The following is a 17261-nucleotide window of genomic DNA, read 5'->3' on the forward strand; positions in this document are numbered from 1 at the left end:
ATAGCCCACTGAATGAGAGATAGCACACACAGCAGTGGCACACAAGCCCTGACTGAGGCCAATATTTTTCTCCCACTGATTGATGTAGTGTTTTTGTGTTGAGGTAGAATTTAGAACACAAATCACGGAAAAAATAAATAGGCTTTCTATGGCCCACTCAGTGAGAGATGGCACACACAGGGATGGCACTGTAGCAGAAATGCCAATCTTAATCTCCCACAAAAAAAACAAAAAAAAAACAGGGACTGTCCTACAATTACTATCTCCCTGCAGTAATGTAAGCCAGGTATGGCAGGCAGCAATAGGAGTGGACTGATGCACAAATTAAATAAAAAGTGTGGACAAACAAAAAAGATAGCTGTGCAGAAAGGAAGGAACAAGAGGATATGTGCTTTGAAAAAAGCAGTTGGTTTCCACAGTGGCGTACACACAGCAATACAGCTATCACGGAGCCTTCTAGGGCAGCCCAATGAGCTACAGCGCTGAGGGGAAAAAAAAAAAAAAATAGCTTCCACAGTCCCTGCACACCGAAGGTGGTGTTGGACAGTGGAAATCGCTGCAGCACAAGCGGTTTGGTGGTTAGTGGACCCTGCCTAACGCTCTCCCTGCTTCTGACGAAGCGGCAGCAACCTGTCCCTAAGCTCAGATCAGCAGCAGTAAGATGGCGGTCGGCGGGAACGCCCCTTTATAGCCCCTGTGACGCCGCAGACAGCAAGCCAATCACTGCAATGCCCTTCTCTAAGATGGTGGGGACCAGGACCTATGTCATCACGCTGCCCACACTCTGCGTTCACCTTCATTGGCTGAGAAATGGCGCTTTTCGCGTCATTGAAACGCGACTTTGGCGCGAAAGTCGCGTACCGCATGGCCGACAAGCACAGGGGTCGGATCGGGTTTCATGAGACGCCGACTTAGCCAAAAGTCGGCGACTTTTGAAAATGATCGACCCGTTTCGCTCAACCCTAATTGTGAGTTATAGATAATATAGTGATAAAATGAACAATTGGTGGAGAAGGATTGATCTTGATGGACTGAGGTCTTTTTTCAAGCTATGTAACTATGTAACCAGTGGCATCGGTTTTCACTTTGTCTTGTGACAGCGATTTTAGCTTATTGTACATTATTTTATATCCCTGCATTTTGAAAGATAGGCAAAGTCTAATGTCACAACAGGATCTCATGCCGTGTAAGAAATCGGCATAATGGGGCAGATTGGACATGTGTGATCAGTAGTGTCTGCAGTAAGGTGCCGTCTTAGTGATGTTGGCTCTGTAGCTTGTACTTCTCGGGATCTCAGGAGGATTCAGCTGCTGATTATAATATTAGTAAAGTATTTTCTGACTTCTCATTTTCATTCCAATGTGTGCAGTGAGCAATACTAGATTTAGATTAGGAATTTTGGACTTTTTGCGCTAATATAATCTATCTATTGGATTTGTTTCGGCTGACATTGATAAGATGATGTCCAGAGTAAGAAGGGATCGCTTTGTTTCTTTTACATTATCTGTTTCAAGACATCTCTATATACACGTGGGCTCGTAATAAAATGGATGCGAACCCACAACAATATTTTTCAGTTAATTGAAAGTATAACTATGTTTCTTAGATACGTCTACGAAGCTCCACAGTCGAATGAGTCCATCCGACAACCAAAATCTAAAAATAGTCTGTGACTTGCCATGTTGGAAGCCATTAACACCAGTAATGTCTTTGACAAACAGACGGATAAGTATGTTCTGGGTCCACGCTTTACAGGCAGTCAATAGAATAGGATAATTACTAATGAGAATGTAGATGATTGAGTAATCCAGCCACCGACAATCCTCAAGGTTACAAAGTTCTACATTCGTGAAGCAGTTCACCTCTTGGGGAATTTGTGTTCTTGTTCTTGTAGTTTATGTACAGCTCATTGTAACAGTTTTTGGACCTTTTTTATATATTTATGACTAGAGGATTTTGGTAGGAATAGAGATATAAAATTATGGATGAAGGTGTAAATATGAGATGGGAATTGATGGCTGAAACTTGCAGACACTCCCTAATGATAATTCAACAACTCTCCTCACAGTGAGACCTTGAGCTTGATGGCTACTAGTTCTTACATGGGGTAATGAGTTTCACAGTATCCGAAATATAGAAAAATGTTGGGCTGATACACAGTGCCACTTTAGTGACTATTGGAACAATTTACAAACATCTACGACCATTTGCTGGCAATCTCTTCAGCAGCTCCTCCATCTGGTACAGTCTGTGTCACTTTTCATACAGACCACACTTACGGGACTTGTCACAACCCCTTTCCTGGTCACTTCTTGTAACAGCAACTTGTGCTCTCTTGAGACTTCGTCAGTCTCTGTCAGTCACAGTCCTCATACTCAGATACCGGTCACCAGCCATCTAGACTGGTGCAATGTTCTTCACACTCAGGTGCCAGCACTCAGATTTCTGTGTGCCATTCCTCACAGTCAGACTTTAGTAGAGTTAGTCTTCACGTCAGCAGGTCTTCATTCCTTCATTTTAGATTTTTCTCTTATGCATCATTAAGGGGCGGCCATCTTGCCCGAGCTTCTACTTTGCTTTGTAAACAGCAGTTCTGAGTTTTGATTTGTGGAAACCTGGAGTCCATTGACTGCCACAGGAGATTATTGCGAGAAAGTTGTGTTATTTGCAGAAGCCATTATGCAGGGATGGGTAGGAGGGGAGCTATAATATCACCTATTTATCAATGATTTATTATATGTTGTATGTTGTAATAAACAAAATAATAGAAAGAACGAGCAGTTGGCAAACCAAGGTTTCATGACATTCTCAGCCAGAAAGAATGAAATCTTTAACATAAAGGTAATTACCTCATTCCCATGAGCTGGCACAGTCCAGGTTTCTTCAACGTCTACAGAAGCACTTGTGGACAAATGTCAGAATCACACTGGTTACTAGGACAATTGCTCACTCATATTCATGGGTGGATTCACCATCCCATTAGTGTCCACTAGGATGTGATCTTTGCAACCCATAGAAATCACCTTTCTCAACAGATCACCCAAAAATTTGGTTTAGGTCTCAGTCTGCCCCGACACAGTCGCCTGTGGCCCACCATCCACTGGTGTCAGGAAGACTGCTGATGCCCTCTCATCTGGTTCTTATCCCAGTTCTTTGGTTATGGGCAAGACCCCAGGAGAAGATAATGCACCCACATTTGGGATAGTCCCAGTCCTCGACTTCTGCACATAGTTTGGTGGGAGGTCTTTCATGTAGTCAAAAACAACAGCATTAAACCACCATCAACATGTGAGGGATCAGTCCTATCAGACTCATCTGATCAGCTTCTATGAGGAGATAAGTTACAGATTGGACATGGGAAATGCAGTGGATGTTGACTATATGGACTTTTCAAGGCGTGCTATACGGGGCCACATAATAGGTTGGCATATAAAATTAGAGTAAAGGGACTAGAAGAAAATATGTGCAACTAGGTGAACAACTGTGATAAGAAAAAAAGCGTAGTTATCAATGAAAGAGACTCGGGTTGGGTCACAGTTAACAGTGGGGTACCAAAGGGTCAGTTTTGGGCCGTCTTCTTTAACATATTTATTAATTACCTTGTAGGGACATATAGAGTAGACGCTCAATATGTGCAGATGACTACTATTATTTATTATTAATTTTATTTCATGGTGCTGTACATGAGGAGAGGTTACATACAAAATACAGATATAAATTGCAATGAACAAACTAATAGTGACAGACAGGTACAGAGGGGAGAGGAGCCGGCCCTTGCGGGTTTTCAGATGATGCTTAACTCTGCAAGGTAAAATTACAAGGCTCCCCCAGACTGGTGTTCCACTGGTTAGGCCCAGTCCTTTTGTCTGCCCTTATTCACACTAAGGTGAACATTGACACATGGTAAGGTTTTTAATATTAGACAGTGTAGGACCGTCCCGATCAGTGTTACCTCGTCGTGGTGGGATGGCTTTTATGTTATTTTTTATCAAAAACAGTATTACTAAGAACGCTGTTATTTAGATACACTTTTTGCTTTTTACGTAGTTACAGCAGGGTTTTTATTCATTTTTTCTCTTGTAGGTTTTATAAGGTAAAAATACATATATCTCTGAACTAATCTCCCGATATCTTCCCTCACGTACTTTCAGGTCCTCCCAAGACCTACTTCTCTCCTCCACACTTATTCGCTCCTCACCCAACCGCCTCCAAGACTTCTCTCGAATATCCCCCATCCTCTGGAATTCTTTGCCCCAATACGGCCGACTATCAACCACATTCAGATCCTTCAGACGGAACCTGAAAACCCATCTCTTCAGGAAAGCCTACAGCCTGCACTGACCCCGCTGCCTCCTCCCAACTACTGAAGCTACCTCCTCACCAAAACCAGAGCTCCTACAACCCTCAACCTATTTTTTCCATCCCCACCATCCTGTAGAATGTAAGCCCCCAAGGGCAGGGTCCTCGCCCCTCTGTATCAGTCTGTCATTGGTAGTTTGCTTACTGTAAGTGATATCTGTTATTTGTATGTAACCTATTCTCATGTACAGCACCATGGAATCAATGGTGCTAGAGAAATAAATAATAATAATGACAAGTACTCCTGCCTGCACATTTTTTATGCATTTGCTCCTCATAATGGCTCCTTATTCACATCAGAAGTCCATATTCTGATAATACTTTTTATAATTCCCTATGCTATCATTTTAATGTTTTATTAGGAGTTTCCACATTTCCTCACGGATCAGGCTTGCTTTCAACCCATAGACAAGCGGGTTGAGTAAGGGTGGAACCAACAGGTAGATGTCAGAGAAGATAATGTGGATGTAAGGAGGAATCTTCTTGCCAAATCGATGTGATAAGAATGAGAATATGGCCATGCTGTAGAAGCTCAGAAACACACAGACGTGAGGAGTACAGGTGTGAAAAGCCTTCAGACGAGCGTCTTTAGATGGAAGAAGAAAAACAGCATTGAAAATCATGACATATGACAAGAAAATAAAGAGCAAATCACCACCAATGATAATGAAGGCCGATATCAGGCCAAATATACTATTCACCCGGATGTCGGTGGCGGCGAGCTTCACCACTGCCATGTGCTCACAATATGAATGTGCAATTACGTTGGTCTTGAACGCAGGAAACTTCTTTATCAGAATAGGACAAGGACCAACCATAACAACCGCCCTGACCAGAAGTGCGAAGACCAGCCAGAATATCACACTGCTGGTTATTATGGCGTGGTACCTGAGAGGCTTATATATGGCAACGTAACGGTCAAAAGCCATGGACACCACGAGCCCAGACTGAATGCTAGAGAAGGCGTGGGTGAAGAACATCTGGAGAAGACATCCATTAAAGCTGATGACTCTGTCATTGAACCAGAATATGGACAAGATTTTGGGAGCAATGCTGGTGCAAAGGAGACTGTCATTAAATGCCAACATGGAGAGGAATATAAACATCGGTTGGTGCAGTTTCGGAGACATGCGGATGATAGCCATTATCAGAAGGTTTCCGAGCAAAGCCAATATATAGATGATACAGAAAGGGATCGAGATCCAGAAATGCTTGTGTTCTAATCCTGGAATACCAACCAGTAGGAAGTCGGTGGGATAGAAGGTAGAATTCAATATCGTCATCTCCTGCAGGACGCGAGCTCAACACATCACTTTCTGCTCTGTGGTTCTTCATTAGTCACGGGTGGCCCTAGAAATGAGAGAAATCAGATGGATAAGTAGAAATAATTACCTGTGCTGTAATCACTGTTATATCTCTAGAACATAGGTTCTAACGCAAACCTTGCAACCATCTGGAAATCTTGTGAAATGTGAAATCAATGGACTTTCGTCAGACTCAATGTACTAGACCTGCTCCCATATGATATGGATTCTTTAGCTGCACAAAGTATGTTGTATTCTGCCTGTGACTATAACGGTGCACACATACAGTGGGGCAAAAAAGTATTTAGTCAGTCAGCAATAGTGCAAGTTCCACCACTTAAAAAGATGAGAGGCGTCTGTAATTTACATCATAGGTAGACCTCAACTATGGGCGACAAACTGAGAAAAAAAAATCCAGAAAATCACATTGTCTGTTTTTTTATCATTTTATTTGCATATTCTGGTGGAAAATAAGTATTTGGTCAGAAACAAACAAACAAGATTTCTGGCTCTCACAGACCTGTAACTTCTTCTTTAAGAGTCTCCTCTTTCCTCCACTCATTACCTGTAGTAATGGCACCTGTTTAAACTTGTTATCAGTATAAAAAGACACCTGTGCACACCCTCAAACAGTCTGACTCCAAACTCCACTATGGTGAAGACCAAAGAGCTGTCAAAGGACACCAGAAACAAAATTGTAGCCCTGCACCAGGCTGGGAAGACTGAATCTGCAATAGCCACCAGCTTGGAGTGAAGAAATCAACAGTGGGAGCAATAATTAGAAAATGGAAGACATTCAAGACCACTGATAATCTCCCTCGATCTGGGGCTCCACGCATAATCCCACCCCGTGGGGTCAGAATGATCACAAGAACGGTGAGCAAAAATCCCAGAACCACACGGGGGGACCTAGTGAATGAACTGCAGAGAGCTGGGACCAATGTAACAAGGCCTACCATAAGTAACACACTACGCCACCATGGACTCAGATCCTGCAGTGCCAGACGTGTCCCACTGCTTAAGCCAGTACATGTCCGGGCCCGTCTGAAGTTTGCTAGAGAGCATTTGGATGATCCAGAGGAGTTTTGGGAGAATGTCCTATGGTCTGATGAAACCAAACTGGAACTGTTTGGTAGAAACACAACTTGTCGTGTTTGGAGGAAAAAGAATACTGAGTTGCATCCATCAAACACCATACCTACTGTAAAGCATGGTGGTGGAAACATCATGCTTTGGGGCTGTTTCTCTGCAAAGGGGCCAGGACGACTGATCCGGGTACATGAAAGAATGAATGGGTCCATGTATCGTGAGATTTTGAGTGCAAACCTCCTTCCATCAGCAAGGGCATTGAAGATGAAACGTGGCTGGGTCTTTCAACATGACAATGATCCAAAGCACACCGTCAGGGCAACGAAGGAGTGGCTTCGTAATAAGCATTTCAAGGTCCTGGAGTGGCCTAGCCAGTCTCCAGATCTCAACCCTATAGAAAACCTTTGGAGGGAGTTGAAAGTCCGTGTTGCCAAGCGAAAAGCCAAAAACATCACTGCTCTAGAGGAGATCTGCATGGAGGAATGGGCCAACATACCAACAACAGTGTGTGGCAACCTTGTGAAGACTTACAGAAAACGTTTGACCTCTGTCATTGCCAACAAAGGATGTATTACAAAGTATTGAGATGAAATTTTGTTTCTGACCAAATACTTATTTTCCACCAGAATATGCAAATAAAATGATAAAAAAACAGACAATGTGATTTTCTGGATTTTTTTTTCTCAGTTTGTCTCCCATAGTTGAGGTCTACCTATGATGTAAATTACAGACGCCTCTCATCTTTTTAAGTGGTGGAACTTGCACTATTGCTGACTGACTAAATACTTTTTTGCCCCACTGTAGACCATGACATGAACAAATAATTACACTGCCAGCTCCAATCTAACAATTCACAGCATGTCTGGAGCCTTTTCAGGTAATACTATCTGTGGATGGAGCGTTTTTGCATTAAGGTAAAGAGCAAGTTCCACAATCTTGAAACTAAATATGTGAAAGGTCAAATTCAAAATCATTTTTGTATCAAGTACCACCTCATAGATGGTCCAAGAATCTCCATCAATGGAGAAAATAACAGTTCACCAATTTATCTGCAACTTGACAGATGATGGGAATGATCCCTCTAATCACTCAGCTGCAATGTTGGCTGTAAATGTGCGAGAGTTGTGGAGTTTTCGTGGTGAAATGCTCAGTTTCTTCGTATTGAAGTTACTTGGTGGCAATCACCTATTTTTTCTGATAAATTTCCAACCACTTAGGAAGCAGGAGTGAAACAATGTTTAGATTTCTCACCTTATATATTGAGCTCACGCTTCATCCATTGATTAATAGGAGGAAATCCCCGGTAAATGAAGACTACACAGACAAGAAGACAGAAAACCTTGCACATCTTTTAAACAAAATCATAATTTTTATTCTTCAATCCCATAACTTGAAAAGAAGAATCTAGAAGAGTGAGAATGTCAGAGACGATGGTCCCCCATAAAAGTATCAGTCACCGTCTCTTCATAGAGGCACCTAAGTGCTCCATACCCAGCAATGTTGGGGCTTCAGCTTTCAGTTATCCATTAATATGATGTCTAGTGTATATCGGTTTGAAAGGTTATAAATGTGAGATTAGTGGGAGTTTTACAGCCAATTTCCCACCACTACTGAGGACAAGGTGTCCAGTTTCTTGTATAAAGAAGTAGAAGAACCAGACGCTCTGGAGATGGAGAAAGTGTGAAGGAGAACAGAACTGATGGAAGGTCTGAAGAACGTCAGTGATGGGTAAAGCTGACAATGCACACCAGATAGTCGCCGACTGAATGTGTATTCTGTTAACAGCTACCTCTCCCGATTTCCCATGCACAGAGATGTTCTGCTTGGTAGAATGCTGCTGTGTTTTCCATGAAAGAGCTACTGCCGGTCTCCTCTGTGAGCCTCCTATCTACCGAAGAACAAAAACATAGGCCATTGAAATTCAACAGGCCAGATCCTTCTGTTCCCTAATATCGTCTGTTGGGGGAGACTCTGAAGACCCCCATACACATGGTTGGACATCTCTGCCGAAATCTGTTTGAACAGTTCATTCTTGAAAGCGTCCCATGTGTACATCGACCACTGATATGAGTTGGATCGATGTGAGTGGTGCTCATCTCAGGTGGTTGTGCTAACCATGCACAAGCCTTGACAAAGCATAAGAACTACCCTGGACCTCTGCTGCTCCGATCTACAGACACACAATGCTCAATACAGTCCGCGGCTTCCACAGCTCTGACATTGATGGGCTCCCAGAAATGTCCGAACCGTAGAAGCAGAGGACAGCTGCAGGACACAGAGCCACTGAGGTCCACCATGTGTGACTGACTGGTCAAGGGTGATCTCCTGTCTGTACACACCTGATAAAGGGACCACATTGTCCGATCTGGATCCAGCCTGTCTCCTCCTTGCACGGCCCAGTTGATGCCACCTTTCCTTGTTAAGAGAAGAGGCGTCTTGGTCCGAGCATTGCCAATATTTTCAAAGTAACAAAGTGACCCCCACAAAACATACACAAAAGCTGAAATAATAGGAGCGCCTCCTATTGCAGGAGGAATGAGGGTTCAGTCTATCGAGGTGATAGGGCTTCTTTACTGGAGCTATGGAGCAGTCACTTCAGGATGCGATCATGATACAGAAGGTTCACTCTCCACCATCCACGCTGCTGCCAGTGTATAGTATATACCCAGTGTGTGGTTATGTGCTGTTTATTACAGATACAGCAGTTCTGTAGACAGCTCAGGTCTCCTGCTCATCATGTCCGGGTATTCAGAGTCACCCCGATACGTGTAGACGGGCAGCACAGATAAGTGACATATATAGCAATGGTCTTATTATATGGGGCAGAGAACAATTCAGGCCTCAAGTTCTCCAGGATGCCGGTAAAACCACAACTAATGGATGAAACAGAAGAGTCATCCCATCTGTCTCCTAGTCCCACTGCTAACAGGTCAGGATGCAGAAGGTTCATGTTTCTGTGGTCACAAAGTCACGACATTTACATCTGTTTAGAGAAAGGACCTGAGGACAACATACAAGACCTCACAATCCAGGAACCATGGCTCCATACCACAGTCAGCTCGTACCCTGAGGCCCACAACATTAACCCTCGGCAACCTGACACATGATATCTGGGTTTACAGGACAGTTGCATGAAAAAAAACATCTGTGGCCATAATCGGGGAACTGCTATCGGAGGTCCACAAGGCGACCCACCCTCACCTCTCATATGGTGACCCGGTCCCTGCACCTGAGTTCCTCACTCCAGCCTTCTTCTGTGACAGACTCACCTGGTCTCTGTGCAGATCTGTTGTCCTGTCTAACAGCAAGACTTTATACCGGGCGAGGATCTGAGAGACGTCCCGACAGGATTCTCTGCAGAGCTCAGTACACAAAAACGGAGCAGAGGACAAGAACGCGGAGACCATTGAGGATTATTATAATATCTGCTCCTGGAGAAGATTGTTATAGAGGTCATTGTCTCTGTACATGGAGGAAAAGAGACAAAAGTGGATTGTTTTCAGATCAGGGGATCAGGGACAGGACGGGGTTTCGAGTGGGACCAGATAGGATAAAACAGACACTCCATTTGCAGATGAGTTTTATGGTGTTTACCCCTCATCAGTGCAAAGCAGGAGGTCTCTAAGATAAGTTTAAAGGGGAACGTCTCTCCTTGTGGAGAGCGCAATCCGGCATTAGGAGACTTATCAGCCATGTAATGCTCTTCTGGGAAATTAACTATGCAAATGTCCTCCTCAGAGAGGAAGAGAACAGGAGCTCTAGTGCCACCTATTGGAAGGAGCAATCCTAAAAGTCAATATCGACCCTCTAACGAGCCGGGTCACAAGTCATGATACTGAGGGCGAAATGTCACCAGTGTCCTCTCTGTAAGACAAGTGCGGTGGGGAACCGAACAAGATGAACTCCAGACAGCCTGACCCTCAGCTTTCTAGTTCAGCAGGACATGTACGGAGTCTAAACAGGTCCTATAACCCCTTCATGAGCCCAAACCCCTAGGACTGTTCCAGTAAACCCTTCAAAACCTAGAACAACAAGTGGATACGCACCCTATCCATATATCTATCAATAGATATATCTATCCAGTTATATGAATAGATAGATGTATGCATCCATAGATCTATCTATCTGTAGCTCTGTCTATCTGTAGCTCTGTCTATCCATCTCATCTGTCATCTATCTGTGTAATGGAGTGTGGGTTGGACAAATGTAAAATAGTCCATGAGCCAAGAACCAAATTTGACGATATCGGTACCAAGCGGAGTGACTAATTCTCTTTGGTATTTTTAGGTAGATGCATGTCTGTAGTTTATTTTTTGATATGATAGCCCTTACATATACGTAGCTTATTAACCCCTTCAGCCCTAGGCCTATTTGTACCCAAGTGCCTAAGCCAATCTGACCTGTGCCACTTCATGGGCTAATAACTTTGGAACGCTTTCACCTATCCAAGCCATTCTGAGATTGTTTTCTCGTGACATATTGTACTTCACGTCAGTGCTAAATGGGAGTCAATATATTTTACCTTTCTATATAAAAAAATGCTAAATATTCGGAAATTTTGGAAAAATCGGCAATTTTTTAACTTTGAAATTCTCTGCTTTTTACAAAAATACTGATACCCCCCATAATAGTTATTAATTTACACTCCCCACATGTTTACTTCATATTGGCATCATTTTGAAAATGAAACCTTATTGTTTTACGACGTAATAGGGCTTATAGTTTTATGCGCAATTTTTCACATTTACAGCAAAACCCACTTTTCAAAGGACCAAGTCACTTCTGAAGTCACTTTAAGGGGCTTACATAACAGAAACCACCCATAAATTACCCCATTTTGCAAACTACACCCCTCAAGCTGTTCAAAACTCATTTTTAAAAACTGTTAACCCTTTAGGTGTTCCACAGGAATTTTAGCATGAGCCAAGAACCAAATATGACGATATCGGTACCACCCGGAGTGACTAGATGTAGTATTTGTAACAAAATTTAATCCAAGTTATGTAAATACACACTGAACATGTCATGTGCATATATATATATATATATATATATATATATATATATATATATATATATATATATATATGTTACTCCATAATATCTTCAACATCGGACTCTGAATCTGACTGTTGTTCTACTGGCTCGTCTTCAGTACCCTTGTTCTGGCATGTCTGTAATCTGCACATGTCTGTGCACTTCAGGCCATTGCTGAGGCAAGTACACTGAGGAAGTTCACATGACCGCACACACTTGCAGGACAGTAGCTGTATAATAGCTTCTGGTGCTGGTGCCCCTTGCATCCACTTGACAACAAGCTTTCCGTCGTTATCTATCATCCAACCGCAGTCTGTTGGGTTTGCAACCCATGGCTGGCTCTGCAGACTTCTCCTCCAGATCGCAGCCTGGTAGTTTGCACGCAGTGCATGCATGAAAAGGCAGTCCTGGCAAGGAGGGAGTTGACTTGACTCTACCACTCCACGTCTGGCACAGAACAGCTGATAACGGAGCCTGTTTACCTCAGTTGTTTGGGTAGTTGGCAGGTACATGTGGCAGGTGATTTCCTGTAACTTCTCAAAAAGTTCGGTAGACACTTCCCATGAACGACCAACTTCCTGAAAGGCATCCTGGTATGTCTTGTTCATCTTCAACTGCTTGAGTGTCGTCATCTTCCCACGGCCAGCGAATGCACTGACGGTGTCACAGCCTGTAAATGCATGCATACCAATCAATGAATCACATACGCTGCCTCCCAATGTTCGGCTCAGAGTGGTGATATCCAGGAATCTTGTCCGGTTCTGTGTACCGCATTTCTGGAACAGGTGGGATGGGATTTTGTGGCACATGCCCAGACACAGGACCATGACATCAGTATCCTCCGAAGTGATGATGACCGACTTGTAACCAGATTCTGCTGCATGAAGAGCATGGAGAAGGAGGCGTGTGTCTGCTTCTTCTTGATTTGACTTAAGGTCAGCAGCCTCTTCCCACTGTTCTTTGGTGATCTTAAAGCAGAGCTGCTCACATGTGACATACAGCTCCTTCTCCTCAAGCTTCTCCCTGTGGTGTTTCGCCTTCCATTCTTCTACCAGAAACTTTATGAGACTTGCCTTGTTGGAGGAACTACTTAGAAGCTTTTTCCACTGCTGGATGTTGTGCCCATGTTGAATGTTCTTGAAATGGATCCCTGTGCCTTCATATCTGTTGACTCTTTCTGTATCTTTGATGGATGTCTCCTTGTAGACGTCAAAGACAATATCAATGCGCTTGCTCTTAGCACCCTCATGGATAGCGCGACTCATTGCTGTGCCTGCTAGCTGGCCAAATGTTGCATTGTTTCCCTTCAGTTTCTGAACCAGGCTCATCCCATCAATGATGGTTGCAGAGGGCTCGGGGATCACTTCTGCAGGACGAGCATTCCTCTCCAACTCCCTTGCGAGGGCAGCCTTGTTGGTCTTGCGGATAGACCCATCACCATTGGCAAGTGCCCATGGCAATGGACCCAGGGGATGAGTCAAGACATCACTCATTTGTAGCTTTCTGTTCTCAGCTACAAGTATCATCTGGCCAAATAGGTTTCTGTCAGCCTTCAAAATTACCTCCTTGCCAAGACCTTGTCTGCGTGTCTTCATTTGGATGTTAGAGAACGTTTTAAGTTTGTTCTTCGTCATCTTGTCATGAAACAATGTAGTTGGCTTATCGGTACCCAAACGCTCATCCTTGAATGTTTGATATGCATCCTCTCCTATACTGTATGCCCCTTGAAGGTCTTTGGCTACATCTGGTGGTGCTACAGTCGCTGTTGACAAACTGATAAGTTCACCATTATGCTCTTTGTTGAAGGGGTTCACCCAACCTGTCTCCAGCAGTTGAACGAAAGATTGGACATCGGCTTCATCTCTTCTAATCCTAGACACCTGTAGGTCTGAATGGCTGAAGTCAGTATATTGTTGGCCTACCAGGGCCCTCAGCTGCCTCAAGTACATACTGCGGTACTCTGATGTCAGGTAGAACCTGGAAACAGCTCCAACTTTGAGGCTGAAGCCTTTTGTGCCCCCTGGTGTCTGGGTGTCTTTGTTGATTGTCTCTTCAATGGTCTGGTCCACAGGAATTCGTCCAAAAGGATTCTTGCTACCGATCTGGACCGAAAAGCCACCTTGCATGAAGTATTCATGGACCTCTGGGTGTTCTATGGGCAGCCGAGACATTGTGGCATAGTAATAGGTTAGGTATCGGGCATAGTTGACCTTGTCATAGGCAAAACACCATGGTATCATCTGTCGGATTGCTCCTAGGTGAAGCATCCAGTTGCCTTCTCTTGAAGCTCGAACCAGGGCCAGCATGGTCTCGACCATGTATGTGTCAGTGTGTACGTGTATGTGTCAGTGTGTGTGCGTGTGTTGGGGCACCTCAGGGTGTCTTCAAATGTGACATAGCCCCCTAGATTTCTTCCAGTAAAATTTGCACTCCAAAAGTCATTTGGCGCTCCTTCCCTTCCGAGGCCTGCCGTTCCCCAATACTGCAGTGTACGACAACATATCGGGTGTTGTTGTGTTCGGGAGAGATTGGTGAACAAATAGTGGGGTGCATTTTTTGCTGGTACACCTCTTAAAAATAAAAAAATGAGCCTAAAATGACACCTTCATGTAAAAAATGCACTTTTTCCATTTTCTCAACCAAGTGTTTCCAACTACTGTGAAACACTGGTTGGGTCAAAGTGGTCACTATACCCCCTAAAAGATTCCTTGGGGGTGTAGTTTCCAAAATAGGGTCACTTTTTGGTGTTTCCACTGTGGGGGTACCTCAGGCAGCCTTCAAATGTGACATGGCCCCCTAGATTTCTTCCAGTGAATCCGCCACCCAAAAACCACATAGCGCTCCTTCCGTGTTGAGCTGTGCTGTGTGCCCATACTTTAGTTTACGAGTACATGTGGGGTGTTTCTATAAACTGCAGAATTAGGGTAACCAAGTTTGGGTTTGCCGTTAACCCTTGCTAGGTTGCAGGTAAAATTGGATTACAATGTAATATCTGGAAAAAAAATGAAATTTTGAAATTTCGCCTTCATTCTGCTAAAATTCCTGTGGAACACCTAAAGGGTTAACAGTTTTTAAAAATGAGTTTTGAACAGCTTGAGGGGTGTAGTTTGCAAAATGGGGTAATTTATGGGTGGTTTCTGTTATGTAAGCCCCTTAAAGTGACTTCAGAAGTGACTTGGTCCTTTGAAAAGTGGGTTTTGCTATAAATGTGAAAAATTGCGCATAAAACTATAAGCCCTATTACGTCGTAAAACAATAAGGTTTCATTTTCAAAATGATGCCAATATGAAGTAAACATGTGGGGAGTGTAAATTAATAACTATTATGGGGGGTATCAGTATTTTTGTAAAAAGCAGAGAATTTCAAAGTTAAAAAATTGCCGATTTTTCCAAAATTTCAGAATATTTAGCATTTTTTTATATAGAAAGGTAAAATATATTGACTCCCATTTAGCACTGACGTGAAGTACAATATGTCACGAGAAAACAATCTCAGAATGGCTTGGATAGGTGAAAGCGTTCCAAAGTTATTAGCCCATGAAGTGGCACAGGTCAGATTGGCTTAGGCACTTGGGTACAAATAGGCCTAGGGCTGAAGGGGTTAATAAGCTACGTATATGTAAGGGCTATCATATCAAAAAATAAACTACAGACATGCATCTACCTAAAAATACCAAAGAAAATTAGTCACTCCGGGTGGTACCGATATCTGGCCCGGCTCATGGACTAAAGGACTTTACCAATAACTTTTTCCATCTCCTGGACCACCAGAGACATTATCCATAATTTCTCCACTACAATCAATTACCAAGGGCTTTACCAGTAAACTCTTCACTGCTCTAGGCCACCAGGGTCTTTACCAGTAACTTCACCGGTCTCCTGGACCACCAGGAGCAATATCAGAAGCATTTTACTATTCTGGACCTCCATGGACTTTACCAGTCACTTCTCCAGTGTCCTTGGCCTACCAGGGACAATATCGGTAACATCTTCACTACTCTGAACCACCAGGGACTTTACCAGTAAATCCTTTAATGCTGTAGACCACCAGGGACATTATGAGAAAACCCTGCACTTCTCTAAGCCATAAATAACACCATTCGCTGGCTTAGATGAACCCAGATGTTGATGAGTGATGCCTTCACTACCCCGGGTCGTCAGATCTTGTGTTCCTGATTGATGGATTTGTGCACCACCAGAGTTTGATGCATCAACCGAAAAATTAAATTAGGTATTGGAAAATGTCAATACAGTAAAAAACTTTATTTTTTTTTTACAAATTTCAGATTTTCTTACCACTAAAATAATAAATAAAAGTAGACATATTTGGTACCGCCGTAATCGTACTGATGAGCAGAATCATACTGTGAGGTCATTTTCACCATACAACTTACTCTGTAATAACAATTCCTAAAAAACAATTTCAGAATCGTGGTGTTTTTTTTTCGCAATTTAACTGCGCTTGCATTTTTTTCCTGTTTTCCAGTCCATTGCTTGGAAAAAATGCATGGTGTAATATATAAGAGCAACTCATCCTGCAAAAAAACCTAATATGTCTAAGTACAGTAGATACAAAAATAGAAAAGTTCTGGCTGTAGTTAGAAGGAGAGAAAAAAACTAAAGTTCAGACACAGAAATTAGCCGCATCATGAAAGGGTTAAAGTTGACCAAAAAAAAACCAAACTTTGCAATTTACTGTGACCCAATTGTCCTCCATGGGGTTCACAATGTAACCTCTGCATGGTCCTGGTGGACCTGCACTTATGTGCTTGTATCGTCCAATATGTCGGCAGATCATCCAGACTGTTATGACCCCAATGGCGAGGGTCTCAGAGGAATAAGTAAGTCTGCGAAGTACAAAAATCCAGCTCATAGGGCAGTGGTAACTGGGTTGACCATATAACTACTCCTAACGCCAACACTAGAAGTAGCCGGGGAACATGCCTACGTTGGTCGCTAGATGTCTAACTAAGACATCTAACTACCCCTAGAAGAGGAAAACAAAGACCTCTCTTGCCTCCAGAGAAAGGACCCCAAAAGTAGGATACAAGCCCCCCACAAATAATAACGGTGAGGTAAGAGGAAATGACAAACATAGAAATGAACTAGGTTTAGCAAAGAGAGGCCCACTTACTAATAGCAGAATGTAGTAAGATAACTTATATGGTCAACAAAAACCCTATCAAAAATCCACGCTGGAAATTCAAGAACCCCCGAACCGTCTAACGGCCCGGGGGGAGAACACCAGCCTCCCTAGAGCTTCCAGCAAGGACAAGATACAGATTAAGTACAAGCTGGACAAAAATGCAAACAAAAACAAATAGCAAAAAGCAAGAAAGCAGACTTAGCTTAATCGAGCAGGAACCAGGATCAGTAGACAAGAGCACAACAGATTAGCTCTGATTACAACGTTGCCAGGCATTGAACTGAAGGTCCAGGGAGCTTATATAGCAACACCCCTGAACTAACGGCC

At 43.2% G+C, this 17261-nt stretch overlaps 1 protein-coding gene across 1 annotated transcript in view; it reads right to left on the reverse strand.

Moving 5' to 3' along the window:
- Positions 1-4706: 4706 nt before the first annotated feature.
- Positions 4707-17261, reverse strand: part of LOC143817492 (olfactory receptor 52A1-like) — a 165878-nt gene continuing 153323 nt past the window's right edge. The window contains exon 2 of the mRNA XM_077298955.1: positions 4707-5709. Coding sequence (XP_077155070.1) covers positions 4707-5642 — 936 coding nt within the window. The 5' untranslated portion in view covers positions 5643-5709. The remainder of the gene's footprint in view (positions 5710-17261) is intronic.

This window comes from Ranitomeya variabilis, chromosome 3 (assembly GCF_051348905.1).
Source record: "Ranitomeya variabilis isolate aRanVar5 chromosome 3, aRanVar5.hap1, whole genome shotgun sequence".
In the NCBI taxonomy this organism is placed as follows: Eukaryota; Metazoa; Chordata; class Amphibia; order Anura; family Dendrobatidae; genus Ranitomeya; species Ranitomeya variabilis.